The sequence below is a fragment of the Sapajus apella genome, unplaced genomic scaffold, assembly GCF_009761245.1.
Source record: "Sapajus apella isolate SASKATOON/1434 unplaced genomic scaffold, GSC_monkey_1.0 scaffold97, whole genome shotgun sequence".
In the NCBI taxonomy this organism is placed as follows: domain Eukaryota; kingdom Metazoa; phylum Chordata; class Mammalia; order Primates; family Cebidae; genus Sapajus; species Sapajus apella.
This window is the reverse complement of record NW_022437037.1, coordinates 3,630,362-3,656,094: the sequence shown is the minus strand read 5'-3', so window position 1 is coordinate 3,656,094 and position 25,733 is coordinate 3,630,362. Positions and strand designations below refer to the sequence as shown.

At 53.1% G+C, this 25,733-nt stretch overlaps 1 protein-coding gene across 6 annotated transcripts in view; it reads right to left on the bottom strand.

Annotated features, from left to right (window-relative positions):
- Positions 1-228: 228 nt before the first annotated feature.
- LRRC8A (leucine rich repeat containing 8 VRAC subunit A) overlaps positions 229-25,733 on the bottom strand; it is a 39,083-nt gene continuing 13,578 nt past the window's right edge. For 5 of the 6 annotated variants that reach the window (XM_032257503.1, XM_032257505.1, XM_032257504.1 and 2 more), the window contains 2 exons: positions 10,443-12,607; positions 229-2,162 (listed from right to left, as the gene is read on the bottom strand). In XM_032257503.1, coding sequence (XP_032113394.1) covers positions 1,887-2,162; positions 10,443-12,599 — 2,433 coding nt within the window. In that variant the 5' untranslated portion in view covers positions 12,600-12,607 and the 3' untranslated portion in view covers positions 229-1,886. Of the gene's footprint in view, positions 2,163-10,442; positions 12,608-21,100; positions 22,618-25,733 lie in introns of those variants that run through there. The other variant, XM_032257507.1, reaches the window with a different exon arrangement.

Below are 25,733 nucleotides of genomic sequence, written 5' to 3'. Positions count from 1 at the left end.
ATGTGCTGGCTCTGGGATCCCTGGCCCCGGTCTCAGCCTGTTACCTAGCAGGTGCTCCGTCCGGCTTACAATCTCCAGTAAGTGCCTCCAAAGGCACACAGTCTCATGGGGCAGAGAGATGAGCAGAGTAAACTCTCCTGTGGGTGCCCAAGCAATGGTCCACACGGCCCAGCAGGTTTCAGAGAGGTGAGGGAAGGGTCCTCCCAGGACACAAAGACCTCCAAAGGCCACTTTCTGTTATAGATTTATTTGATACTGGAAACCGAGTCTACAAGTTCAGACCCACGTGTAACGGATTGCTTCACGGTTGTCAGAGGCTAGTGTGCATTATTTCTGAGGATTATACCCAATGACATGACGCAGAAAACGCAATGGACAGACGGACGGACATAATCATTAAGACAAGAGACGCTAAAACGTGCCTTAGTGTCCACGTGATTGATCTAAGGCAGGGACCCTTCTAAGGTGGGGACCCGAGTGATTGATCTAAAGCAGGGTGGCTTCCTGCCACCAGGCGCAGACTGGGCTGTGTGCACTCCAGGCGCCGGGGACGGAAACTGGCTTGGAACCAAAGTCAGGGAGCCTATACTCCCAGGGGTGACCTCCCCGTGCCCGACCGGCCTCTAAGTGTCTGCTCTTCATGAAGGACCAGGTGGCGACAGGGCTGATGGAAGCAGCGGAGGCCAGCAGCGGCACTGGGCACACCCATGCCACAGGAGGTGGGGAAACAGAGTCTGGGTAAAGTGGCTCCTTAACACTCTGCGTGGAGAGGCAGGGCAGGCTCGAGGAGGGGAGGTGGGAATGGAGCACCGTTCATCCAGGGATTAGCCAACCCGAGTCTCCTCCCTCCTTGGCAGCTCCAGAACATTCCCTTTGGCTGACAGCCACAGCAATGAGTGCCTGCCAAGACACATGGAGGAGAAAGAAAACAAGACACCAAAAAAACCCAAAAAACAAACAAAAAAAACCCTCCCTGCCCCAGGAACAAACAGAACCCCTGGACCAAGGTCACATGAGATTCGGAAGACACTCTGCACCCTGCGCCCCAGGGAAAGGAAACACAATTCAACGTCTGGCTGCATTGCTCAAGAAAAACTGCCACCCCACCCTGAGACTCCAACTCACTGGCCATTAGTGTTTTTTTTTTTTTTTTTTTTTTAAGTGTTTTTTTCTTTTTAATACCCAAACCATCCATTTTCAAAGCTTTTTTTAAAAAAATTGTTTTTTGATTAAAAAAAAAAAATCTAAAACTGCCACAAAAACTGAAGAGGCAAGCCCCAGGCCTGGCCTTTCCAGCTGGAGGCCTGCTTTCCCACGGACCGCACTGCCAGAGCTCAGCCCGGCCCCTCTGGGTGACCGCCCCACGGCTGGTTTGCCCCGGACCACTCTGCTCAGTTTGGGTGGGCACTAAATGCCTGGTGGCATCGCTAAATAAGGACAAGGGAAAACGCAGCCCACCCTTCCTTGAACACCTTCTATCTGGGCTGAACTTTCTTGGGAATGTATAAGTTAACTGGATGAAGGAGGCAGGAGGCGGAGAAAAATAAATACCAAGAACTAAAGTGAGGGTCCCAGGACCTCTGGGCAACTCAGCCCCTGGAGCAGAGACGGCCTCCAGGGAGGAGACCCTGATTATCCAAATACTGCACTGAGACTTGCTTTCCTCCACAGCCGCTTGCCCCGGGGGGCGTGAGTCTCAGGGAGAAAAGGGCCAGCCCCGCAGATACTGTCCTCTCACTCTGGCCCGACTCACAACCGGCCCCGGGCTCCTGCCCGGCTGCAAGGCTGGCCTGGCTGTCGGGAGCCCTGGGAGAAGCTGGGCCTGGCCCTCTGGGCCTGAGGACTGGCTGGCGGTCCCGCTGCTGGCTGTGCTGGGCCGGCCGCGCTCAGGCCTGCTCCTTGTCAGCCCTCCAGAGCCGCTCTTTCACCTCAGGCGGCAGCGTGTTGAACAGGTCCTCCTCCACCACCAGGCCGCTGCGCTTGAGCAGTGGGCACTCGCCCAGCTCCACGGGCAGGCACTCCAGCCGGTTGCCCCGCAGCTCGATCTGCGTCAGGTTGGTCAGCTCACCCACCCTCGAGGGCAGTGACTGCAGCACGTTGTTGCCCAGGTGTAGGGCCCGCAGCTTTCGGCACTGGAAGAGTTCCGGAGGGAGCATCTCGATCTGGCGGGCAGAAAGCAGGGGCAAGGGTGAGGTGGGTGTGGCTGGGATGGGACCTCTGGGCTTCCCTTCCCTCTCTCCGCCAGATCTCAGCATCTTTTCTGATCCCCAGGCCCCCAACCCAGCACCAGCATAATCTGGGCCAAAGTCTGGCCAATATCTGCCTGTGCACCAGGTCTCAGCTCTGCAGTCACTTCCTCCAGGAAGCCTTCCCTGACCTCCTGGGTCTCATGGCTGCCACATCCCCACTCGCAGTTCTTATCCTTCCATCTGTTACCCCCTAGACACAGGCTCTAAGGATGAGACCTGCCTGGCTCGATTTCCACTGTCTTCCAGCACCTGGCACCCTCGGAAGTACATCGCACTGGCCAGCTGCTCCCACCTCCATCCCAGGGTTCACCAGGAGCCAGGCTGTTGGTTCTGCCCAGCTTAAGAATGACTTGCGGAAAGCAAAACAGCATGCTGAGAAAACCCACCCCGTTAACTCTTCCTGAGAAGTTAGGAGAGTTCACCGATAGGGGCGAGGATCCCAGCTGTGTCACTGCCCCTTCCCCGGCCCCAGTTTCCTCATCTGTTAAGTCACAGGGTGGGATGAGTACAGGGAGCTTCGTCCTGGCCATCTGGAGCTCTGCCCTCCGATTTTGCCAAACATGAACGCAGTAGTCCCCCCTTAGCCACAGTTTTGCTGTCTGTGGTTCCAGTTACCCACGATCACCTGCAGTTCAAAAATATTAAATGGAAATTCCATCCTTTTTCTTTTTTTTTTTTTGGAGAGATGAGGTCTCACTCTGTTGCCCAGGCTGGTCTCAAACTCCTGGGTTCAAGTGATCCTCTCACCTCAGCCTCCCAAAGTGCTAGGATTATAGGAGTGAGATACTACACCCAGCCTAAATTCTGTAGGAGTCTCACTCTGTTGCCCAGGCTGGAGTGTGGTGGCACAATCACAGCTCACTGTAACCTCTGCCTGCCAGGTTCAAGCAACTCTCCTGCCTCAGCCTTCCAAGTAGCTGGGATTACAGGTGCCCACCACTACACCTGGCTAATTTTTGTATTTTTAGTAGAGACAGTGTTTCACCATGTTGCCCAGGCTGGTCTTGAACTCCTGGCCTCAGGTGATCCATCCACCTCCACCTCCCCAAGTGCTGAGATTACAGACATGAGCCACTGCACCCAGCCAATATTCCATAAGTTTTAAATTGCATGTCACTCTGAGTAGCATGATGAAATCTGTCCCATCCAGGATGCAAGTGGTCCCTTAGTCCAGCGCACCTACACTGCATCTGCTATCCATGTCGGTCATTCAGTAGCCACATCCGTGACCAGATGGATCATCACAGTCTCACAGGGCTTATGCTCAGGCAGCCCTTACTTTACTTAGTAATGGCCTCAAAGCCTCAGCATACTGTATTTAATTTATAAGTTAAACTTTACCATAGGTATAGGTGAATAGGAACGAACAGAATATACAGGGTTCTGCACTACCTGCAGTGTCAGACATCCATGGCGGACCGCATTCCCTGCAGCTGTGGAGCAACTGCTGTTAACAGACGACACCTGTATGCCGCTTAATGCATGGCAGGTTCACGCTGAGCACTGATACTATTAACTTATTTAACCAGCAAACTACCTAGAAATACTCTGTCCATACTCTTCCCATTTTACAGATGGGGTAACTGAGGCCCCAAAGACACCGACTTTTCCAGAGGTTCAGCTGGTAAGTGGTGGAGCCAGGATTTCAACCTGGTTCATCAGCCCATGCATGGAGCAAGAAGCAAACAGTGGGGCCGCAGTGGGTTGGTGTTGTGTCTCCTGGCACACAGGAAGAGCCTCATGTATGCCAGCTTCTTCCTTGCCCTGCTGCGATGAATCAGCTGGGGCTGTGAGTTCTTATTGAGCCTGACTGTCCCAAAGCTGCCTCCTTCAGATGGGAGCGGGGAGGAGGGCAGGAGTTAGGAATCCTGGGCCCCAGTCCCAAGTGAGGATGATGGGGAGACTGCACAGCAGCCTTTCTGAGGTTGCTCTGTCACTGCCCCCATTTTCCTGCCAAGGAGACTGAGGCTGGGAGAGATGACATGCCACTCGTCTGAGGTTGTTGCCTCTCCGAAAGGGCCAAGACAGGATGTATGCCTTGCATCCTTCCTCCCACTCACAGCCCATGCTATATGCTCCTCCTGCCAAATACGACACCCAGTTACCGGGTAACCCTGGAAGTCCCCTCCCTCTCTGGGCCTCAGTTTCCCCGTCTGTAAAAGGCACAGTTTGGACTAGAAATGTCTCTGAGCTTGGACATTCAGTGGCTTAGGACCTTTTTGTAGACTTGATCTCAACCTCACAGGCACTCTCTCTGGCCATTTTTGGAGGAGGACCTCAGTTCCCGGGTAGGAACCTGGCTTTCCCAGCAGGGAAATAAGCATGGCCAAGGCCCAGCAGAGTGCTTTCTTTTCGTGTGTGTGTGTGTGGGTGGGAACGGAGTCTCACTCTGTCACCCAGAGAGTGCAGTGGCGCAATCCTGGCTCACTGTAACCTCCGCCTCCCGAGTTCAAGCAATTCTCCTGCCTCAGCTTCCTGAGTAGCTAGGATTACAGGTACACGACACCATGCCTGGCTAATTTTTGTATTGCTTATAGAGGTGGGGTATCACCATGTCGGCCAGGCTGGTCTCGAACTCCTGACCTCAGGTGATCCACCTGCCTTGACCTCCCAACATGCTGGGATGACAGGTGTGAGCCACCACGCCTGGCCTGGGTGCAGCAGGTGCTTTCAAGGAGGCTCCTGGCCTGGGGATCCTACACTGCCACCATTGTGGCCCGGGATTGGGAATGTGTTTGGGGTTGGCTTTGAGGTCACCAGGGCTGAAGGTCAGAGGGCAGACGGGAAGTGGGATCTGCGGAACCCAGGGCCCAGAACCTTCCCAGAAAAGCCCCACTCCCACCCTGTGATCTCCTCTGCTGACACACTCAGTGGTAAGGGACAGCAGGAAAGCTCCGGCCAGCAAGTGGCAGAGCTTAGGTCTGCATGGAGTCTGGCTCTAGAGTCCCCTCCCTTAAAGGCTTCCTCCCCGGAACATGCCCTGCTCTGAGGCAGGGAGCCCTCTCCAGGCCCCACAGAGGAAATGGGAGGTACTTTCAGTTGCTTGGCTCCCACCACAGCCACACCCATCCTCTGGACCTATCCTTCTCTGCCGAAGTGTTGCCTGCCCCTGGAGGCTTGAAGTTGGTTCCCAATCCCTCAATTGCACCCCCTCTTACTTCCCCAGGGACTTCAATGGGTCCCCATCAGCACTGAAAGGCCTCAACTCTACCTGATCTTTGAAAAAGACAACTTTCCCAGGAGGCTTCCAGGGCCCCTCCACTATCCTTGGCTCTCTGGCCTTCCCGACCAACCACCTTTCAAGCTGCTGTCTGTCTCCTCACTCCACCTGCATCACCCGGCTTCTGACCTCGTCCACCCTTAACTCTTGCCAAAATCACCAGTTCCTAACCCAGCTCTGGCCTTGCCCTCCTCTTCTGCAGACTCCTGTCCTCCTCCCTCTCTGCTCTCCACAGTGACCATGTCAATGACCCCTCTTCACCCATGAGCCTGGAAAGGGTAGGGCTTCAGGTGGATTCAGTATGGTCCCCTGGACATCCCGGGCCCCAGACACCTGACATGAGACACACCTTGGCCTCTGAAAACCTGCCTGCTCCAGTCTCAACAATCCATGCAAAAGACCTCAGTCACTCAGACCACCTCCACCATCAACCCCGTCCCTTTGGATGCCCCCTCCGCCAGCGTCTTCCAGATCCGTCCACGCCTCTCCATCCCTACCAGCCATGGCCATGGCCACGCCAGGCCTCACAGCCTCACCTGATGGTTAATCACAGCCTCCTAACAGTTCTCTTCCACTCTGCCACCTCTTACCCACCCCACACACTACAGCAAGAGGAAGCTCACGTTGCAAGCCAGCTCATTCCTTCACCCACTCAATCACTAGGAATGTGGTAAACATTTGCTATTCGTCTGACTTTGAACAAAAAAGCTAGGTCTTAGTCATCAAAGCCTATGGGCTGGCAAGGGACCAGCTGTTTTTCTCTTTCTTTTTTTTTTTCCAAGGCAGAGTCTTGTTCTGTCACCCAGGCTGGAGTGTAGTGGTGCAATCTCGGCTCACTGCAACCTCCATCTCCCGGGTTCAAGCAATTCTCCTGCCTCAGCCTCCTGAATAGCTGGGATTACAGATGCCCGCTACCATGCCTGGGCTGATTTTTGTATTTTTAGTAGAGATGGGGTTTCACCATATTGGTCAGGCTGGTCTCGAACTCCTGACCTCATGATCTGCCCACCTCAGCTTCCCAAAGTGCTGGGATTACAGGGTGAGCCATCGTGCCCTGCCTAAGGGACCGGCTATTAAATGAAGAGACAACTGAAACTGAGGTGGAGGATGGACCCTCCTGCCGGCCAACACCCCTACCACAGCCCCGCCTCTGCTCTCCAAGATGCCCACATTCCTGGGCAGCCCATCTCAGGGCTCCTCCTCACCAGAGCCTCCTGGACTCTCTCTTTCCCCTCCACCTGGCTTCCTCCTCCTCGTCCTTCAGGGGCGTGTTCCTCTGTGTTCCCAGGGACCTGGTGCTCCAGCAGAGCTCCTATGCACTGTGCTAACTGCCTGGTGACTTGGCCTTCATCCCTGTGTCCCCAGCGCCTCACTCCAAAGCTGGATTCTAGAAGGGCTCAAAAAACATTTGCACAAAGGCCAGGCGCAGTCGCTCATGCCTATAATACCAGCACTTTGGGAGGCCAAGGTGGAAGGCTTTGACACCAGGAGTTTAAGACCAGCCTAGAAAACACAGTGAGACCCGGACTCTTAAAAAAAAAAAAAAGCACCCAATTTGCACGAATCAGTAAACAAGTGAGTGAATGAATACCTGTTTTGTCAAGGCTTTCATTACCAAGAATTTAAATCTGGAGAAACAGCACCCAAGGGCCTGGTCAGGCCACACCCACCCCTCCTGCTCACCACAGGCCAAGAGGGCTGAGGAGCTGTGGAGCCTGAGTGGGGAGGAAGATGGACTCAGGCCTCCCACTTAAAATGAGGGGCCTGGCCGGGCGCGGTGGCTCAAGCCTGTAATCCCAGCACTTTGGGAGGCCGAGGCGGGTGGATCACGAGGTCAAGAGATCGAGACCATCCTGGTCAACACGGTGAAACCCCGTCTCTACCAAAAATACAAAAAATTAGCTGGGCATGGTGGTGCGTGCCTGTAATCCCAGCTACTCAGGAGGCTGAGGCAGGAGAATTGCCTGAACCCAGGAGGCAGAGGTTGCGGTGAGCCGAGATCGCGCCATTGCACTCTAGCCTGGGTAACATGAGTGAAACTCCGTCTCAAAAAAAAAAAAAAAAAAAAAAAATGAGGGTCCTGCCTGGGACTGGCCCAAGGAAACTGTTTTCCCTATTAAGGCTCTGGAGTTCCAGGGGGTGGGGACAGGATGTGATTAAGCTGTGTGCTAAACAGGGTGTCCAGAGGGTCTCCTTCCTCTGGGACAGCATGCCTGCCGCCAGCTCCTTTCCTGAGGGGTGACCTCAGCCAACAGGCATGACACTAACAGCCAAGGCTAGTGGGATGAGCAGGGGATGAGGGACAGGATGCGGAGCCAGGCTGGAGGCTCGCACCCTCCTGCAGCCAGGACAGCCCTAGCACACAGCGCCCGGGACAGAGCAGGCGCAACAGGAGCTGTGGGGAAAGCCCGAGCTCATCAAGGGCAACACTATGCCATGGGGAAGCCACGGGGTCCCTCTCCATAAAGAAGGGCTGGGTTTGTTCTGTGCTTCCCACATGTGGCTTCTCCCCAGGGGACTCCAATTTTTCTATTCAGTGGGCCTGCCCCAGAACTGCAAGAGAAAACCCTGCCCTGGTACACTCTCCCGCTGTGCTCAAGTCATCATATGGGGTGGCAGGAGATGGACTTGTCAACATTCCTGATACATGTGAGTTGCAGGCCGCTGTGTAGTAAGAGAGCCCTGGGGAGGAGGGGAGGGAAGCTGCCAGGCCAGCAGGCATCTGGAGGGCCCGAAGCCTCCAGTCTGAGTAATACTGGAGAAGGTGTGTCCTGTCCTGGGGCTGGGGAGGACAGACAGGGCATTCCAGGAGCCACCTCCCTCCCTGCCCAGGGATGTAGAGACAGATTCTGTTGGGAGGACTCAGTGGGTTGGTGGGAAGAGGACAGGCATGTCATGCCAGCACAGGGTGAACACAGAGCAGGTGCTCACTAAACCAACAGGGACTTCGCCTTGCGCTGCATGGCAGATGCACCCAACAGCAACAAGCCTACTAAGAAATGTGGGTTGCCACACGGAGGCTGCGGAGGGGAGGGGGCTAAGTGAAAATGCTCTAGAAACTGCATGCTTTATATGAGCAGGAGCTGTTTTGCTCTTTGGCTCACTGCTGCTGGCCCACCAGAACCTCCTGGACTCTCCCTTTCCCCTCCACCTGGCTTCCTCCTCCTCGTCCTTCAGGGGCCTGTTTCTCTGTGTTCCCAGGGACCTGGTGCTCCAGCAGAGCTCCTATGCTCTGTGCTAACTGGTAAGTTCCCCAAATACACCCCAGGTTTCATTTGCTGGTTCCAGGGTTCTTCTTTTTTTTATTTTGAGACTGGGTCTCAGCTGGGCATGACTCATGCCTGTAATCCCAGCACTATAGGAGGCTGAGGCAGGTGGATCATGAGGCCAGGAGTTCGAGACCAGCCTGGCCAACATGGTGAAACTCTATCTCTACTGAAAATGCAAAAAATTAGCCGGTCATGGTGGTGGGTGCCTGTAATCCTAGCTACTTGGGAGGCTGAGGCAGGAGAATCGCTTGAACCTGGGAGGCAGAGGTTGCACTGAGCCGAGATCATGCCATTGCACTCTAGCTCAGGCAACAGTGCGAGACTCTGTCTCAAGGTTAAAAAAAAAAGAGAGACTGGGTCTCACTCTATTGCCCAGGCTGGAGTACCAGTGGTAAAATCATAACTCACTGCAGTCTCGAACGCCTAGGCTGAAGCGATCCTGCCTCAGCCTCCCAAGTAGCTGGGACTACAGGCACATGCCACCATGCCTGGATAATTTCTATATTTTTGATAGAGATGAGGTTTCCCTATGCTGCCCAGGCTGGTCTCGAACTCCTGAGCTCAAGTCATCGTCGCACCTTGGCTTCTCTAAGTGCTCAGGTTACAGGCGTGACCCACTGTGCCTGGTTAACTCCAGGTCTCTTCTTTAGCCTCTTGAAACTGGTGTCATCCCTAGTGAAGTTGTTAGGGGCCTGGCATGACAGCTGCTGCTGTGTCAGGGGCAGCAGTGGTGGTTGTTTTGGCTCTTCTGTCTCCCAGGCCCTGGCCTCAGGCTTCCTCTACCACCTGCCTCACTGCAGGAACCTCTTGAATGTGAGGCCCAGGAGGACCTGCAGGTCCCCAGGAGGGGTGGATGAGGGAGGATCCCTGCAATGGCAGCAGCTCTGTTTCCACTTTGGAGGCCAGACCACAGAGCCACAGGAGTACCCAGCCCTCCATCCACACTGCCTCCACCAAGGGGCCCTTGGATGGGGGCTTTCCCAGCCAGGAAGGGACTGGCACCCACAGGCCACCAACATCTTGAAAGTATGTCAAGGATGTGGCCTCCCAAACTCCCAGTTACAATGATTTGCACAATTTCCTTTTCAGAAAGGTAGGCAGTGACAAGCTAGCCCCAACCAAGCCCAACTCTGCCTTTGACACCGCCAAATAGAGTGGAGAAAGATGTGTGAGAGATGCTGGGAGCCGCAGGGACCATCTGGTTTCCCCTCAACCAGCACTGGCCACACCCACAGTTTCTGTCTCAGGTAGACCCGGACTGGCCCCTGGCCTCCAAATCCGACTGAGAACAAGCTGAGGAACACACAAGCTCCAGGACAAGTCTTGACTCCTACCACCCGGCTTTGCGAGAGAACCCCCGGCCTCGGACCTCCTGCCCACACACATCCCTGCTAAAGAGGAACTGGGCTCAAGGGGGACAGGTCCTGCCTGGCCATACAGTCTCTCCAGGCAGGAGAACTGCAGCATTCTGGAGCGAAGACAGGCCCCTGGGCCCAGAGACTGGAATTCGGCAGGCCGGGCACGGGGCCCCAGGAGTCTGTCTCTTGAACAGAGCTTCCCTCCTCGGTGGTTCCGTAAACCCCAGTGAGGACTCCACACTCAGGGGCATTGGTCCCAGGACACTGGGCCTGCCGAGCATCCCACCACAGGCCCCGGCCAGGCCGCCCACCAGCCCACATGCCGAGCCGTGGCCGGGCCACTCACCCGGTTGGCCGTGATGGCCAGGTTCTGGAGGTTCTGCAGGAGGCCGATGTCGGCGGGGAGGAAGGTCAGGTTGTTGTGGCTGAGGTCCAGGTAGCGCAGCTTGCGGCAGTAGAAGAGCTGGGTGGGGATTTTCTCGATCTTGTTGCGGTTCAGGTAGAGGCGCTCCAGGTTGGTGAGGTTGCCGATCTGGATGGGGATGTAGGCGATGTGGTTATACCACAGCTTAAGGCAGGTGAGGCGGTGCAGGTGCTGGAAGCTGATGATCTCCTCGATGGTCTTGAGGTTGTTGTCCTTGAGGTCGATCTCCTGCAGGTTGTGAAGGCTGAAGATGGAGTGTGGGATGCGCTCCAGGTCACAGCGGATCAGCTCCAGCTCAGTAAGGTTCGCCATCTTCTTGAGGCTGTTGAGGACGATGAGCTTGGTGCCCTCATTGTTGATGGACAGCTTCTGCAGGTGCACGCCCACATCTGTGACCACCTGCGGCAGCTTGCTCAGGTTGCTCTTGAGCCGCAGGACCTTGAGGCGTTTGAGCTCCCGCAGCCCGTCGATGACGATGTAGCGGTTGTTCTCCGCGCTCAGGTTGCCCGTCAGGTGCAGCTCCTCCAGCGTCTTCAGGCTGTAGATCCACAGCGGGATCTCCTTGATGTCAGTGAACTTGATGTGCAGCGCCCGCAGGTTCTCGCGCAGGAAGGCTAGTGCGGGTGCCTCAATCTTGGCCGCTGTGTGATAGAGCCACAGCTCCTTGAGGCCTGTGAGCTGGGCGATGCTGGGTGGGATGGTCACATCGGGGATCAGCTCCAGCTTCAGGACCTCCAGCTCCACCAGGTCAAACACGGTGTCGGGGATGCCACTGAGCATGAACAGGTGCAGCTCCAGCTTGTCCTGTGCGTTCTTGGTGAGCCGCTGCCGGAGCTTGTCCAGCGTCCACTCGTTGTTGAGGTTCAGCTGCCGCAGCTTGTTCTCACTCACCTCCGACAAGAAGACGGCGAAGCGCTTGGAGTAGAGCGGGTCGTACTGGTCGATGAGGTGCAGCATGAAGGCGAAGTCGTTCTTGACATCGGGGATGTCGCTGTAGCTGCTCTCCTCGCGGATCGACTCGAACGAGTACTTCTTGAGGGAGCGCCGCAGCATCCACCACAGCGTATACATGCAGATGAGGCCATAGAAGATGACCAGGCTGATGTAGAAGGATGCCAGGATCTTGAAGAGCGTGGCCAGGGGGTGGGCACAGCGGTAGGTACGGTAGCCTGTCAGGCTCTCAATGTCCACGGTGCAGTCCACGTCGAACTTGATGTTGTGCACGTAGTAGACGGTGTAGCAGATGATGAGGATGAATTTGATCACCTTGATGATGGTCTGCCGCATGTAGAGGCGGTACACAATGTCCCCCTCTTCCACGTGGGTCCGGAACTTCTTCACCTTCTCAAACAGCGCCTTGGCCTGCTCCCCCTCCTTCTTGTCCAGCACGCCCGTCTCCGAGCGGTCCACGATGCCCTGCTCGATCCGTGACTTGGTCCGCTGCAGCATGGGCACGGTGGCCTCCACATCCTCACTGACGGTCGAGGACTTCTTGTCCATGGAGCCATTCATCTTGCTGAAGGCCGGCTTGGGGTCGCTCTCCTCCACCACCGTCTCCGACAGAGCCCTTGTGGTCCAGGGTGAGTCGAAGCACTTCAGCAGGATAGACACAAAGTGCTCCAGCTTCGAGCTGGTGCGTGGGAATTTGAACCAGAAGTTGCTGCAGGCCAGGAAGATGAGCGTGTGCAGGAGTACCAGGTAGGGGAAGTACTTGGCGAACCAGTGCAGCCGGTTCTCGTAGCACACGGCGTCCACATAGTTGTACTGGTGCCGGTCCAGGTCATACTTGATGCCTGTGGGGCCCGTGTCAGGGGTCGGTAGAATGGTGGAGTTCGGGAAGGTGGGCTCCGGGCCAGGGGCTGCCCAGCCCCGGAACGAGTCATTGCAGGAGTCCTTGGTGACCCACTTACAAGGCAGGCAGATCATCTTGTCTTGGGTGACCTGCAGTGTCCCCCCGAAGACGGCGATCATCAGCATGACAATAGAGATGTAGTCTGTGAACACATCCCACCACGGCTTCAGGATCCGGTATGCTGGTTGCGTGTCCGCAAAGTAGCGGAGCTCCGTCACCGGAATCATGGTTTAACCTAAAAGGGACCCACAGGAGAAGTTTAGCACAGGGTGGCCTGGCTTTCCTAGGATGCAGGGGTCAGGGGAAGAAGACAAAGAAAATTCTACCATTGTCCAAAATTCCACCTCAAATCTAGCTGCTAGCCAAAGCCTGCCCACTCCATGGGGAAGCCCACTTAGCCCTTCTGCAGAAAGCATGTGGCCACTTGGCTGGGAAACCACCCTGGGGAGGTATGCAGGCTCCTCATTTAACACACAGAAAGACTGAACACAGTGAGATGAGACAGATCCCTAGTGGAGCCTCAGGGTTCTCTGCCCCACCCCCTTGCATTCCAGTAAGAGCATTAGGGAATGCCTCTCTAGAGGCCCAGTGGCTTACACCTATAATCCCAGCACTTTGGGAGGCCAAGGCGGGTGGATCACCTGAGGTTGGGAGTTTGAAACCAGCCTGACCAACATGGAGAAACCCCATTTCTACTAAAAATACAAAATGGGGTGCATGCCTGTAATCCCAGCTACTCAGGAGGCTGACGCAGGAGAATCGCTTGAACCCGGGAGGTGGAAATTGCGGTGAGCCGAGATCATGCCATTATACTCCAACCTGGCCAAAAAGGGTGAAACTCCATCTCAAAAAAACAAAACAAACCTCCCAGTTCACTGGGAACCAGCCGCTGTGAAGCTGCAACTATGAGCTGGAGGGATTCTCGCAAAGCACGAGGAAAGAGCAACAGGCAGAGGGGCTGCAAGGTGAACTCACTCCCATAAACCAAAGAGCAAGGTTTAAAAATTCCACATGAGGCTGGGCTCGGTGGCTCAAGCCTGTAATTCCAGCACTTTGGGAGGCCGAGGCGGGTGGATCACGAGGTCAAGAGATTGAGACCATCCTGGTCAACACGGTGAAACCCCGTCTCTACTAAAAATACAAAAAAAATTAGCTGGGCATGGTGGTGCGTGCCTGTAATCCCAGCTACTCAGGAGGCTGAGGCAGGAGAATTGCCTGAACCCAGGAGGCGGAGGTTGCAGTGAGCCGAGATCGCGCCATTGCACTCCAGCCTGGGTAACATGAGTGAAACTCCGTCTCAAAAAAAAAAAAAAAAAAAAAATCCACATGGGGGCTAGAATGGTGGCTCACGCCTGTAATCCTAGCCTGTAATCCCAGCACTTTGGGAGGATGGGGTGGGAGGATCGCTTGAGTCCAGGAGGTCGAAGCTACAGTGAGCTGTGATCCCATCACTGTACTCCAGCCTAGGTGACAGAGACCCTGCCTCAACAACAGAAGCATTCCACCACGCGTGTATAGTTATGCGTGTACAGGATTCCGGAAACACACAGAAGATCAAAGGTCACACAATGAGTCTTAATGACAGGCTCCTGGGGGAGCGGCCTCGAGAGAGGGGATTAAGGATAAGGCTTTCCTCCCCCATGAACTGGGTGATCACAGAGAGGTCTTAATGTAAAATCATCTCTGGTTACATGTGTATAAAGGAATGAAAAACAGCAGCAACAGAAGGTCCTCCCTGAAAGAGTACAGTTTAACTACTACGGAGAGAAGCTGGGAAGCTGATTTTTTTATTTTTTTGAGATGGAGTCTCACTCTGTTGCCAGTCTGGAGTGCAGTGCTGCGATCCAGGCTTATTGCAACCTCTGTTTCCTGGGTTCAAGTGATTCTCTTGCCTCAGTCACCCGAGTAGCTGGGATTACAGGCGCACACCACCATGCCCAGCTAATTTTTGTATTTTTTAGTAGAGATGGGGTTTCACCATATAGGCCAGGCTGGTCTCGATCTTTTGACCTCATGGCCCGCCTGCTTCAGCCTCTGAAAGTGCTGAGAGTACAGGCGTGAGCCACCGTGCCCAGCCGGGAACCTGATTTTTAACACATAAGTTTGGTGACTCTAATGATGGCCAAGCTTAGGAAACAGTAGCTGCGAAGCCACATTAGGAAACCCAGCCTGTGCCACACAGGAGGCACACAACAAGATCTCCGTGAGAACACCTCTCCATGGCCATTCATGATCATGTGGCCAAGGCAGGTTCTCCTTACAATGTTCTGTAAGGCCATCAAGGAGAAAAAAGGTACTAGATGTTCCCTGGAAAACATATGAAAGATTGTAAAAAAGCAAAATGGCAAAACAAACAAAAAAAAAAGAATCCTGTGTACAGTCACTGCCAGGGTTACACACTGTTAGCTTTTCACTGAATAACAACCTTCCAGTCCTTTCTGTATATTCTTTTAGAATTTAAAAATTTTTATTTTAAGAGACCAGATCTTGTTCTGTTGCCCAAACTAGAGTGTGGTGGCGTGATCATGGCTTACTGCAGCCTCGACCTCCTGGTCAAGCAATCCTCCTACCTCAGCCTCCCCCAGGTAACTGGGGGAGGGTGCCACCAGCTGGACTACAGGTGTGTGCCACCATGCCTGGCTAATTTTTAAAATTTTTTGTAGAGATAGGATCTCGCTATGTTGAACAAGTTCGTCTTGAACTCCTGGCCTCAAGCAATCCCCTCACCTTGGCGTCTCAAAGTGCTGTGATTACAGGAGTGAGTCACTGCGCCCTGCTGTTTCTATATTTATTAAAATAAGTTATACTTTTATTTATTTATTTATAGACAGTCTCACTGTCACTCAGGCTGGAATGCAGTGGTGCAATCTTGGCTTACTGCAGCCTCCACCTCCTGGGTTCTCCTGCCTCAGCCTCCCAAGTAGCTGGGACTATAGGCACACACTACCACGCCCAGCTAATTTTTGTATTTTTAGTTTTAACAGAATTTCACCACATTGGCCAGGCTGGTCTTGAACTCTTGACCTCAGGTGATCCACCCGCCTCGGCCTCCCAAAGTCCTGGAATTACAGGCATGAGTCACCTTGCCCGGCCAAATTGTGCTTTTACTTTATAGTCTATTTTTACTTTACACTGTAACCTAGTACCTAGATTTCTAAACCAAATTTTAAATGCCTATGTCAAATGTGTCTGTTTCTTTTAGGAGAGAAACAGCAGTGCCCAGATAATAGGCCACCTTTCTTTGATTACTAATCATATTAATAATCAGAAGAGAAACAAATTCTTTTTTTCCTTTTTGAGACAATCTCATTCTGTCACCGAGGCTGAAGTGCAGTGGCATGATCTTGGCTCACTGCAACCTCTGCCTCCTGGGTTCAAGCGATTCTCGTGTCTCCATCTCCCAAGCGGCTGGGATTACAGGCACCCGCCACCACATTCAGCTAGTTTTTGTAATTTTAGTTGAGACGGGGTTTCACCATGTTGGCCAGACTGGTCTTGAACTCCCGGCCTCAACCAATCCATCTACCTTGGCCTCCCAAAGTGCTGTGATTACAGGGTTGAGCAACTGTGCCCAGCCTAGTAAGGAACTCTTCAAGAACAGCATCTCTCTGCAAATGCCAAACACTCCCCGTCCCTAATCTTTCTAGGCTTTGCTGGGATGGGGAGGGCAGGAGGAAGTCAGAGCAAGACTCTATGTGAGGCAGGTAGAATGGGACACTCAGCAGGGTGACAATGGCCACAGCCGGTGCTGAGGGCCTGGAAGTGTGCCAGGCACCAGGCAGGCCTCCCTGCAGGCCCTCCCAGGATCCCTTTGATGCCCAAGAGACCAGGACTCTTTAGCCCCATTCCACAGATGGGGGTGCTGAGGCTCAGGGAGGTGACATCACCTGTCAACGTCACCCTGCTATTGAGCAGCAGAGTAGAATAAGAACAAACGCAGCCCTGGCTAACAGGGCGAAACCCTGTTTCTACTTAAAATTAAAATTAGCTGAGTGTGGTGGCATGTGCCTGTAGTCCCAGCTCTTCAGGGGGCTTGAGGCAGGAGAATTGCTTGAACCTGGGAGGCAGAGGTTGCACTGAGCCAACACTGCGCCACTGCACTCCAGCCCGGTTAACAGAGCAAGACTCCATCTCAAAACAAAACAAAAATAACAAACCCAGATTTCAACAAACCCTGTCCCTCCACCACTGGGCTCAGATCCTTGCCACCGTGTGGGGCTTGCCCTCCAGCTGCCCAAGGTCCCACCCAGGCAGTGCCAAAAGAAATGGGCCCAGGAGTGCAGCTTCCCCACCCTCAGCGTTCACAGCACTCAGGTCACCAAGGGGCCAGCAGACACCACTGCCCGCCCTGGACGGGCAGCTCCAGCCCAGAAGACAGCTCTCCTAGCGATGCCAGGACTTACGGGCCAGGGCAAGCACGGGCAAGCACCACCCCACAGGAAGGCCCGGGCCCTCTAATGACCAGCTGGGTCCACGCACACCCACACCGCTGGGAAAGAAAGCGGCATTGGGAGGGTCTGCTGAATCACACAGCTGCCTCCACTGCGACACGCAGACACCTGGAGTCCCCATCCAGGGCCAGGGCATAACGACTGGGGAGCGGAAGCGGGAGGAGAGGGGCTGGTGCCTGCCCCAGCCTGCCTGCCCCCGAGTCTGGAATGAGACTGCCAGGGTGGGCGCGGCTGCTTGAGCAGGCAGGATGTGGTGGCAGCGATACTGCAACGCCTCCCTCGTGTTTGGGGAGTGGGGAGTATTCGCTCACAGAAACACCAGCTTCCTCTATGAGGAACCGCCCTAGCCCCGCTGCCCTGGGGCATGTCTGCACCAACCAGACTCCTGCTTCTGAGGCAGGAAGTGTTCCCAGCTCAGACACAGGTGAGAAAACCCGAGGCTCACAGAGGTCAAACGACCCCACCCGCCCAAGGCAGGAAACCCGTCCTGTTCAGGTCTGACTGTGACCACCCGCCCCACTCTGCGCTTGGTCTGGGCGCATCTGGACGTTGTTCAGCCCTTGGCTATGTCCAGTGGGGGCAAAAAAAAGTGACCAAGGTGGGACTTCGGCTTCAGTTCCTCTCTCCAGTGTGAGTGTGAGTGGGGTGGGGAGGAGGGCTCTGGGATTCCGAGAGGCCTACTGCAGAGCTGAGAAGGGCCTCGACTGGAGTCTCTTGGGCCTGGCCCGGCTGACACCTGGGCCTACCCCTGTGAGGGTGACCTGTCTGGAGGGGTCACCCCCAGCTGCACCCATTTCCTCGTCCTCTACTGTGTGATTCTGGACAAGTCACTGCCCCTCTCTGATGAGGTTTTGGGGGAGATCAGGAAAGAGGGTGCAGGCACCAAATCCAGGGTTGAGTTCCCAAAGCAGTGGGGAAAAGGAGCCCCACTCCACCAGGAGCCAGCCTGGTGGTCAGAGGCCCTGCCTGCCCCCTGCACAGCGGGCTCCCTCTCATGCAGCTCTTCCAGAGGATGAAGTGGGGAAGCCAGCACCAAGCTGTGGGCCTGGACTCTGGCGGCCTCACTGTGGGACCTTGGACAAGCTCCTCGCCGCTTACAGCCTCAGTTTCTTCACATACGTGAAGGGCACAATACCACGCAGGGCTGCTGGGAGGCGGCCATGGAATTATTTTAATTAAATGGGATGGGGTCTTGCTATGTTGTCCAGGCTGGTCTCAAACTCCTGGCCTCAAGCAATCCTCCTCCCTCAGCCTCCAGCATAGCTGGACTATAGATGTGCACCACCACACTGGGCTAATTTTTTTTTTTTTTTTTTTTTTTTTTTGAGACGGAGTCTTGCTCTGTTGCCCAGGCTAGAGTGCAGTGGTGTGATCTCGGCTTACTGCAAACTTTGCCTCCCAGGTTCAAGCGATTCTCCTGCCTCAGTTTCCTGAGTAGCTGGGATTACAGGCGTGCACCACCATGCCTGGCGAATTTTTGTATTTTTAGTGAGATGGGATTTTAACATGTTGGTCAAGATGGTCTCAAACTCCTGACCTTGTGATCCGCCCACCTCAGCCTCCCAAAGTACTGAGATTACAGGCATGAGCCACCGCGCCTGGCCTCACACTGGGCTAATTAAAAAAATTTTTTTAGAGATGGGGTCTTGCCATGTTGCCTATCTGGCCTCAAACTCCTGAATTGAGTGATCCTTCCATCTCAGTTTCCTAAGTAGCTAAGACTATGGGCATGAGCCACTGCACCTGGCAAGTCTAGGGAACCAAATGCTTTTATTTTTACTTTGCGATGGAGTCTCACTCTGTCACCCAGGCTGGAGTGCAGCGGCACAATCTCGGCTCTCTGCAACCTCCACCTCCTAGGTTCAAGCGATTCTCCTCCACTAGTCTCCCAAGTAGTTAGGATTACAGGTGCCCACCACCATGCCCTGCTAATTTTTATATTTTAGTAGAGACAGGGTTTCACTGTGTTGGTCAGGCTGGTCCTGAACTCCTGACCTCAAGCTATCCGCCCGCCTTGGCCTCCCAAAGTCCTGGGATTACAGGTGTGAGCACTGCACCGACTCCCCAAATGCTTTTTTTTTTTTTTTTTTTTTGAGACGGAGTCTTGCTTTGTTGCCCAGGCTGGAGTGAAATGGCGTGATCTTGGCTCACTGCAACCTCTGCCTCTCAGGTTCAAGTGATGCTTTGTCCTCAGCCTTCCCAGTAGCTGGGATTACAGGTGTGTGCCATCATGCCTGGCTAATTTTTTTTGTATTTTTAGTAGAGGCGGGGTTTCACTATGTTGGCCAGGATGGTCTTGAACTCCTGACCTCAGGTGATCCACCCACCTTGGCCTCCCAAAGTGCTGGGATTACAGGCGTGAGCCACCATGCCTGGCCCCCAAATGCTTTTAAACCGCTTTGTGCAGAGTGGGGCACAGTTGGCCCAGGCTTGGAATAATCTTTCCTCCACCTCCTCAGCTCCTAGTGAGGCCAGATTCTCTTTGAGGACAGGAGTCAACTGCACACATAAGGGCTCGATACACTCAGAGGCTCTCCCAGAGAGCGCCTGAAAGGGGACAAGGTGGGGTGGGGCGTTGCAGGGCGTGGGCTCCAGGTGTGGTGGGGAGGCCGGAGGCAGTTTCAGGTGGATGTGGGTTGGGGCTGGGGGAGGGGAGGGAACTAAAGCCAAGCAGCCTGGGCCCTTCCTTTCCCTGCCCAGCCCTGAGGAATCCCCACAGGGAGGGGCCCAGTGCAGGGACCAGCCCAGGAGCTCAGGACTGCAGAAGACCAGACACCCACAAGAGAACAGTTCCAGTTAAGAAACAGATGATCGGGCGCGGTGGCTCAAGCCTGTAATCCCAGCACTTTGGGAGGCCGAGGCGGGTGGATCACGAGGTCAAGAGATCGAGACCATCCTGGTCAACATGGTGAAACCCCATCTCTACTAAAAATACAAAAAATTAGCTGGGTATGGTGGCGCATGCCTGTAATCTCAGCTACTCAGGAGGCTGAGGCAGGAGAATTGCCTGAACCCAGGAGGCGGAGGTTGCGGTAAGCCGAGATCGCGCCATTGCACTCCAGCCTGGGTAACATGAGTGAAACTCCGTCTCAAAAAAAAAAAAAAGAAACAGATGATCAAGGCCAAGAACAGATTCTCCCCACAAGCCAGGAGGTGCCCATTGTTTCCAGGTCCATTTTTTCCCCTTTTTTTAGACTGTCATAAAACACATGTAACTTAAAATTTACCATCTTACCCATGTTTAAGGATACAGTTCAGTGGCATAAAGCACATTCACTGTTGTGCAAACATCACCACCATACATGGAACTCTGTTCATCTTGTCAAACTGAAACCCCACACCCACTAATCATGATGCCCCTTCCCCCCATTGCCTCCTGGCACCCCGTTCCAATTCCTGTCGTTGCCTCCCCTAGGGACCTCATGTAAGTGGAATCATACAGTATTTGTCCTTTTGTGATGGGCTCTATCACTTAACATAATGTCCTCACCTTTTTTTGAAGGTTGAGTAATATTCTTGGTGTCTTTTTTTTTTTTTTTTTTTTTTTTAAATAAGACAGGGTTTCACCATGTTGGTCAGGCTGGTCTTGAACTCCCGACCTCAGGTGATCTGCCCACCTTGGCCTCCAAAGTGCTTGGATTACAGGCGTGAGCCACCACGCCCGGCCGGTGTCCTTTTTTTTTTTTTTTGAGAGACAGGGTCTTGCTCTGTTGCCCAGGTTGGAGTGCAGTGGTGCGATCTCAGCTCACCACAACCTCCCACCTCCCAGGTTCAAGCAATTCTCCTGCCTCAGCCTCCCGAGTAGCTGGGATTATAGACACCTGCCATGACACCTGGCCAATTTCTGTATTTTCTTTCTTTTTTTTTTTTTTTTTTTTAGCAGAGATAGGGTTTCACCATCTTGGCCAGGCTGGTCTTGAACTCCTGACCTCGTGATCCAACCGCCTCAGCCTCCCAAAGTGCTAGGATTACCAGCATGAGCCTCCATGCCCGGCCAGTATCCATTTTTTAACCAGGGAAACAGGCTCGAAGACAGAAGTCTTCTACCCAACCGCACACAGCCTGGAAGTGACAGAGGCAGCCTTCGAACCTTGATTTGCAGTGGGCCCAGACAGGCAGCACCTCCAGGGTGGGCCATTTAGATGGAGCAGACTCCACCTTAGAGCCGTGCATGGGGTGTACCTAGGTGTGGTCAAAAATGCCCCAGAAGGGAAGGGAATTTTTGAGGTGGGGGGGTGGCAGGGAAGTGCCAATGTATGGGAAGTGCCCCTGCTTACCCTCCCTGTGCTTGGCTCTCCCAGCTGGCATTGTGTCCTGGTGGAGCTATGGAACAGCTTCTCTCCCAGGGTCTCCTGGGAGAGAAAGGAGCAGCAAAACTGTCAAAGATGTTCCTATGTTGTATAAAAAGTGGACCAAGGGGTGGGTGGGCCCAGGCCTCCGCCCAGCCTGGACTCCTCCTTCCCCCTCATCCGCCCACCCCCAGGTCAGATGGCTGGGCTGTGAGTGCAGAGCTGCTGCCACCACCACAGACACCCTTTGTCCTAACTGTTCCGGCCTCCAGCTGGCAGAGAGGGAGAGGTGGTATCCAGGAGCCAGGATGCCTTCCCCTCTCAGCACCTTGGTTCCCATCGTAACATGGGGGAATGTGCCAAAGGCCCTGTGAGATCTCAGGACTGTCAGGATCACAGAAATGGGGCTTCCCAAACCACCTGTTTAAGAACCCTGGTGGGTAGAAAGCAAGCCCCCTACATGAGCTTAGAAGTAAGGGCCAGGCCAGGGCCAGCCTGGCTCTGCTACTTGTGATGCTGGACAGGTGACTTCACCTCTCTGAACCTTAGTTACCCCATCTTTGGAATGGGGCTACAGGTAGGCCCTGCCTTAGAGGGCTGCTAAAAGGCCAGGGCCTGAAATACTCAACACATGCAGTGTGTCAGGGCCAGCGACAGCCTTCGGGTGGATGTGAACAGGAGGTGGAGAGCAAACTCAGCCCGGCCTGGCCTCGCCACAGCAACCCGGATTCAGGAGGCAATTGATGAGTAAATGAAACATGCATTTGAGAGTTAAGGTTGAAAATGGAAGAAGGAAAATCATCAGAGGGCTCCAGGACACCTGGCAAAGAGACAGAGTTAGGTGGGGCCTGGTACACAGTAGGTGGACAATAAGCACTTCTTTTTAACACCCTGGTTAAAAAGAAGCTACCAGAAGCCGGATGCAGTGGCTCACAGCTGTAATCTCAGTACTTGGGGAAGCGGAGGTAGGAGGATCACTTGAGCTCAGGAGTTCAAAACCAGTCTGGGCAACATATCGAGATTCCCATCTCTACCAAAAAATTAGCAGTGCATGTAGTTCTAGGGTCTCAGGATGCTGAGGGGGGAATATTGCTTGAGCTAGGAGGTCAAGGCTGCAGTGAGCTATGATTGTACCGCTGCACTCCAGCCTGGGTGACAGAGATCCTGTCTCAAAAAAGAAAACAAAAAAGAAGCCATTAGAATGCAGCGACAGGAGCTGTGGAACAGCTTCTCTCCCAGGGTCTCTGTTTCCCTGTCTAGAAAGGAGCAGCAAAACTGTCAAAGATGTGTCCACGTTGTGTAAAAAGTGGACCAAGGGGTGGGTGGGCCCAGGCCTCTGCCCAGCCTGGACAGAGTTACGGCACCAACGTAAAACAAAATAAAAATTAAAATAAAAATGAATGCAGTGACAGGGTCGGTTCAGTGGAATGGAGTAGTTCTTAATATACTGCCATTTTGGAAAAAAGCAAGATACAAAATAATAAACAGCTGGGCGTGGTGGCTCACTCTGTAATCCTAGCACTTTGGGAGGCTGAGGCAGGCAGATCACTTGAGGTCAGGAGTTCCAGACCAGCTTGGCCAACATGGTGAAACCCCACCTCTACTAAAAATACAAAAATCAGCTGGGTATGGTAGCATACGCCTGTGATTCCAGCTACCCAGGAGGCTGAGGCAGGAGAACGGGTTGAACCTGGGAGGCAGAGGTTGCAGTGAGCCAAGACTGCACTACCGCACTCCAGCCTGGGCAACAGAGCAAGACTCCATCTCAGAAATAGAAACAAAACAAAAAAAGACTTATTGAATGATAGCAAGAGGAAATGTTCAAAGTATGTCAAATCTAAAAAGTAGGTAACCCCTTTGCCATAAATTACATACACACATACCCTGAACAACCTTAGAAGTGAGATTAGACTGCTGTTTATTTTCCTTTTTCACCCCAAACGTATCTCTCTTCCCAAGCTGGAGTACGGTGTTGCGAGCCATCACGCGTAGCCTCTATTTTTTATTATAAGCATTAAGCATTTGTTACTCAAGTAATTAAGAAAAAAGATTTTTCAGCTGGGCACAGAGGCGCATGCCTGTATTCCCAGCACTTTGGAAAGCCGAAGCGGGTGGATTACCTGAGGTCAGGAGTTTGAGACCAGTCTGACTAACGTGGTGAAATCCTGTCTCTATTAAATACAATAAATTAGCTGGACGTAGTGGTGGGTACCTGTAATCCCAGCTACTTGGAAGGCTGAAGCAGGAGAATCGGTTGAACCCTGGAGGTGGAGGTTGCAATGAGCCAGGACTGCGCCATTGCACTCCAGCCTGGGCATTAAGAATGAAACTGTCTTGCTCTCTCGCCAGGCTGGAGTGCAGTGGCACAATCTCGGCTCACTGTAATCTCCGTCTCCCAGGTCCAAGTGATTATCCTGCCTCAGCCTCCCGAGTAGCTGGGACTACGGGCTTGTGCCACCACGCCCGGCTAATTTTTGTATTTTTAGTAGAGACAGAGTTTCACCATGTTAGCCAGCATGGACTTTATCTCCTGACCTCATGACCTGCTCGCCGCAGCCCCCCGAAGTGCTAGGATTACAGGTGTGAGCCACCACGCCCAGCCTGAGCCACCGCGCCCAAGATTTTTGAAAATCACTATTTCAAAGGATCAAATATAGCTAAGACAGGCCACGTGCGGTGGTTCATGCCTGTAATCCCAGCACTTTGGGAGGCCGAGGCAAGTGGATCATCTGAGGTAAGGAGTTCGAGACCAGCCTGGGAAACATGGCAAAACCCTGTCTCTACTAAAAATACAAAAATTAACCAGATGTAGTGGCAGGCGCCTGTAATCCCAGTTACTGAGGAGGCTGAGGCAGGAGACGCGCTTGAAAGCAGGAGGCAGAGGTTGCAGTGAGCCGAGACAGCACCACTGCACTCCAGCCTGGGTGACAGAGGAAGACTCTGCCAAAAAAAAAAAAAAAAAGAAAAAGAAAATATTAATATACAGAATAAACACAGAACTTCTCCTGCGAAAAAAAGAAAAAGACAATCCAATGGGGGAAATGGCAAAATATACATATAGGCAATTCACAAGGGAAACACGCAAATGGAACTAATGTATGAAATAATTATTAGCCTTGTTAGTAATCAAGGAATGTAAATTAAAACAATATCGTATCATTTCACTCCCTCCAACTGGCAAAAACTGTGAACTCCTAGAGAAGGTAGGATGTACACACTACAACCCAGCAACTTCTCTCCTGGTCATTTATGCATCTTAGAGAGCTGCTCCACACATAGGTGAGAAACCACACAACCATGCTCACTGAAGAATCTTTGGAATAGCAAAAAGTCAGCAAAGACCTACATATTCATCAACAGGAGAAAGGACAAATTGTTCTACTCATACAATGGAATGCTTTAAATCAATTAAAGTTAATGAACTGTAGCAACATGTATCAATATGGATAAACCTCAAAAACAATGTTGATTCAAAAAACAAGTTGTAGATGATGCATACATTATGTAAGGTTTTCTACAATGTATATACCCAAGTATACTGAAGATACAAAAGCATGCATGGAAAGTCTCCAAACCAACATAATGATTGTATCTAAGGAGGGAAGAAAATGGCACTGAGGAAGGGGCTTCAATTGTGGAATATCTTACTTAAGTGCATATGCACATTTAAGTGTGGGTGTGTTTGCATGTGTGTGTGTGCATGCGTGTGTGTGTGTGTGTGTATGTGTGTCTGAAGCAATTACCGCAAAACACTTAAGTCTGACAAAGCTGAGTTCTGGGTACGGATGTATCTGTTCTAGTTTTTATGCTTTTCTTAAACCATTTAATCACACAAAACTCACCGAAACCATCATGCATTCCTACCCCGCAGAGCCAGCGCTCCCCCAGCCTCACACCAGCGAAGGCTCAGCAGGGAGCAGCAGCTACCGCGTCTTACCAGGTTACCAGAGCAGCAGGGGCGGCTCCTCTTAGCTGCTGCTCTTCAGCCCCTAGGACCCTGCAGAACTCAGAAGCATTCCCTATCTGCTTCTGCCCTGTCCCCAGGGAGATGTACAAGTGGGCATCATGTAGAACAGATACTTCCCACAAGGCAGCCCAAGCAGGTGGGACAAATGGGACCAGGTTCCTGCGCACAGCCAGGACATCCCTGTGCCTGGGGGTTAAATGAGTAACCCAGAGAGTCCCCAGCCTTCCCTCAGGCACAGGTGGATCTCAGGGAGCACAAAGAGCAAGAGATTTGCAGTCTGGGTCATGTGTGTCCAAATCCAGCTCCAACATGAAATAATTTTGTGACCCCAGGCAAATTGTTTAGCCTAAGCCTCTGCTTTTACAACGCTTTTTTTTTTTTTTTTTTGAGACAGAGTCTCGCTCCACTCTGTTGCTCAGGCTGGAGCACAGTGGTGTGGTCTCAACTCACTGCAACCTCCACCTCCCAGGTTCAAGCAATTCTCCTACCTCAGCCTCCCAACCTTCTACAACTTAAAATCAGGAATAGGCCGGGCGCGGTGGCTCACGCCTGTAATCCCAGCACTTTGGGAGGCCGAGGCGGGTGGATCACGAGGTCAAGAGATCGAGACCATCCTGATCAACATGGTGAAACCCCGTCTCTACTAAAAATACA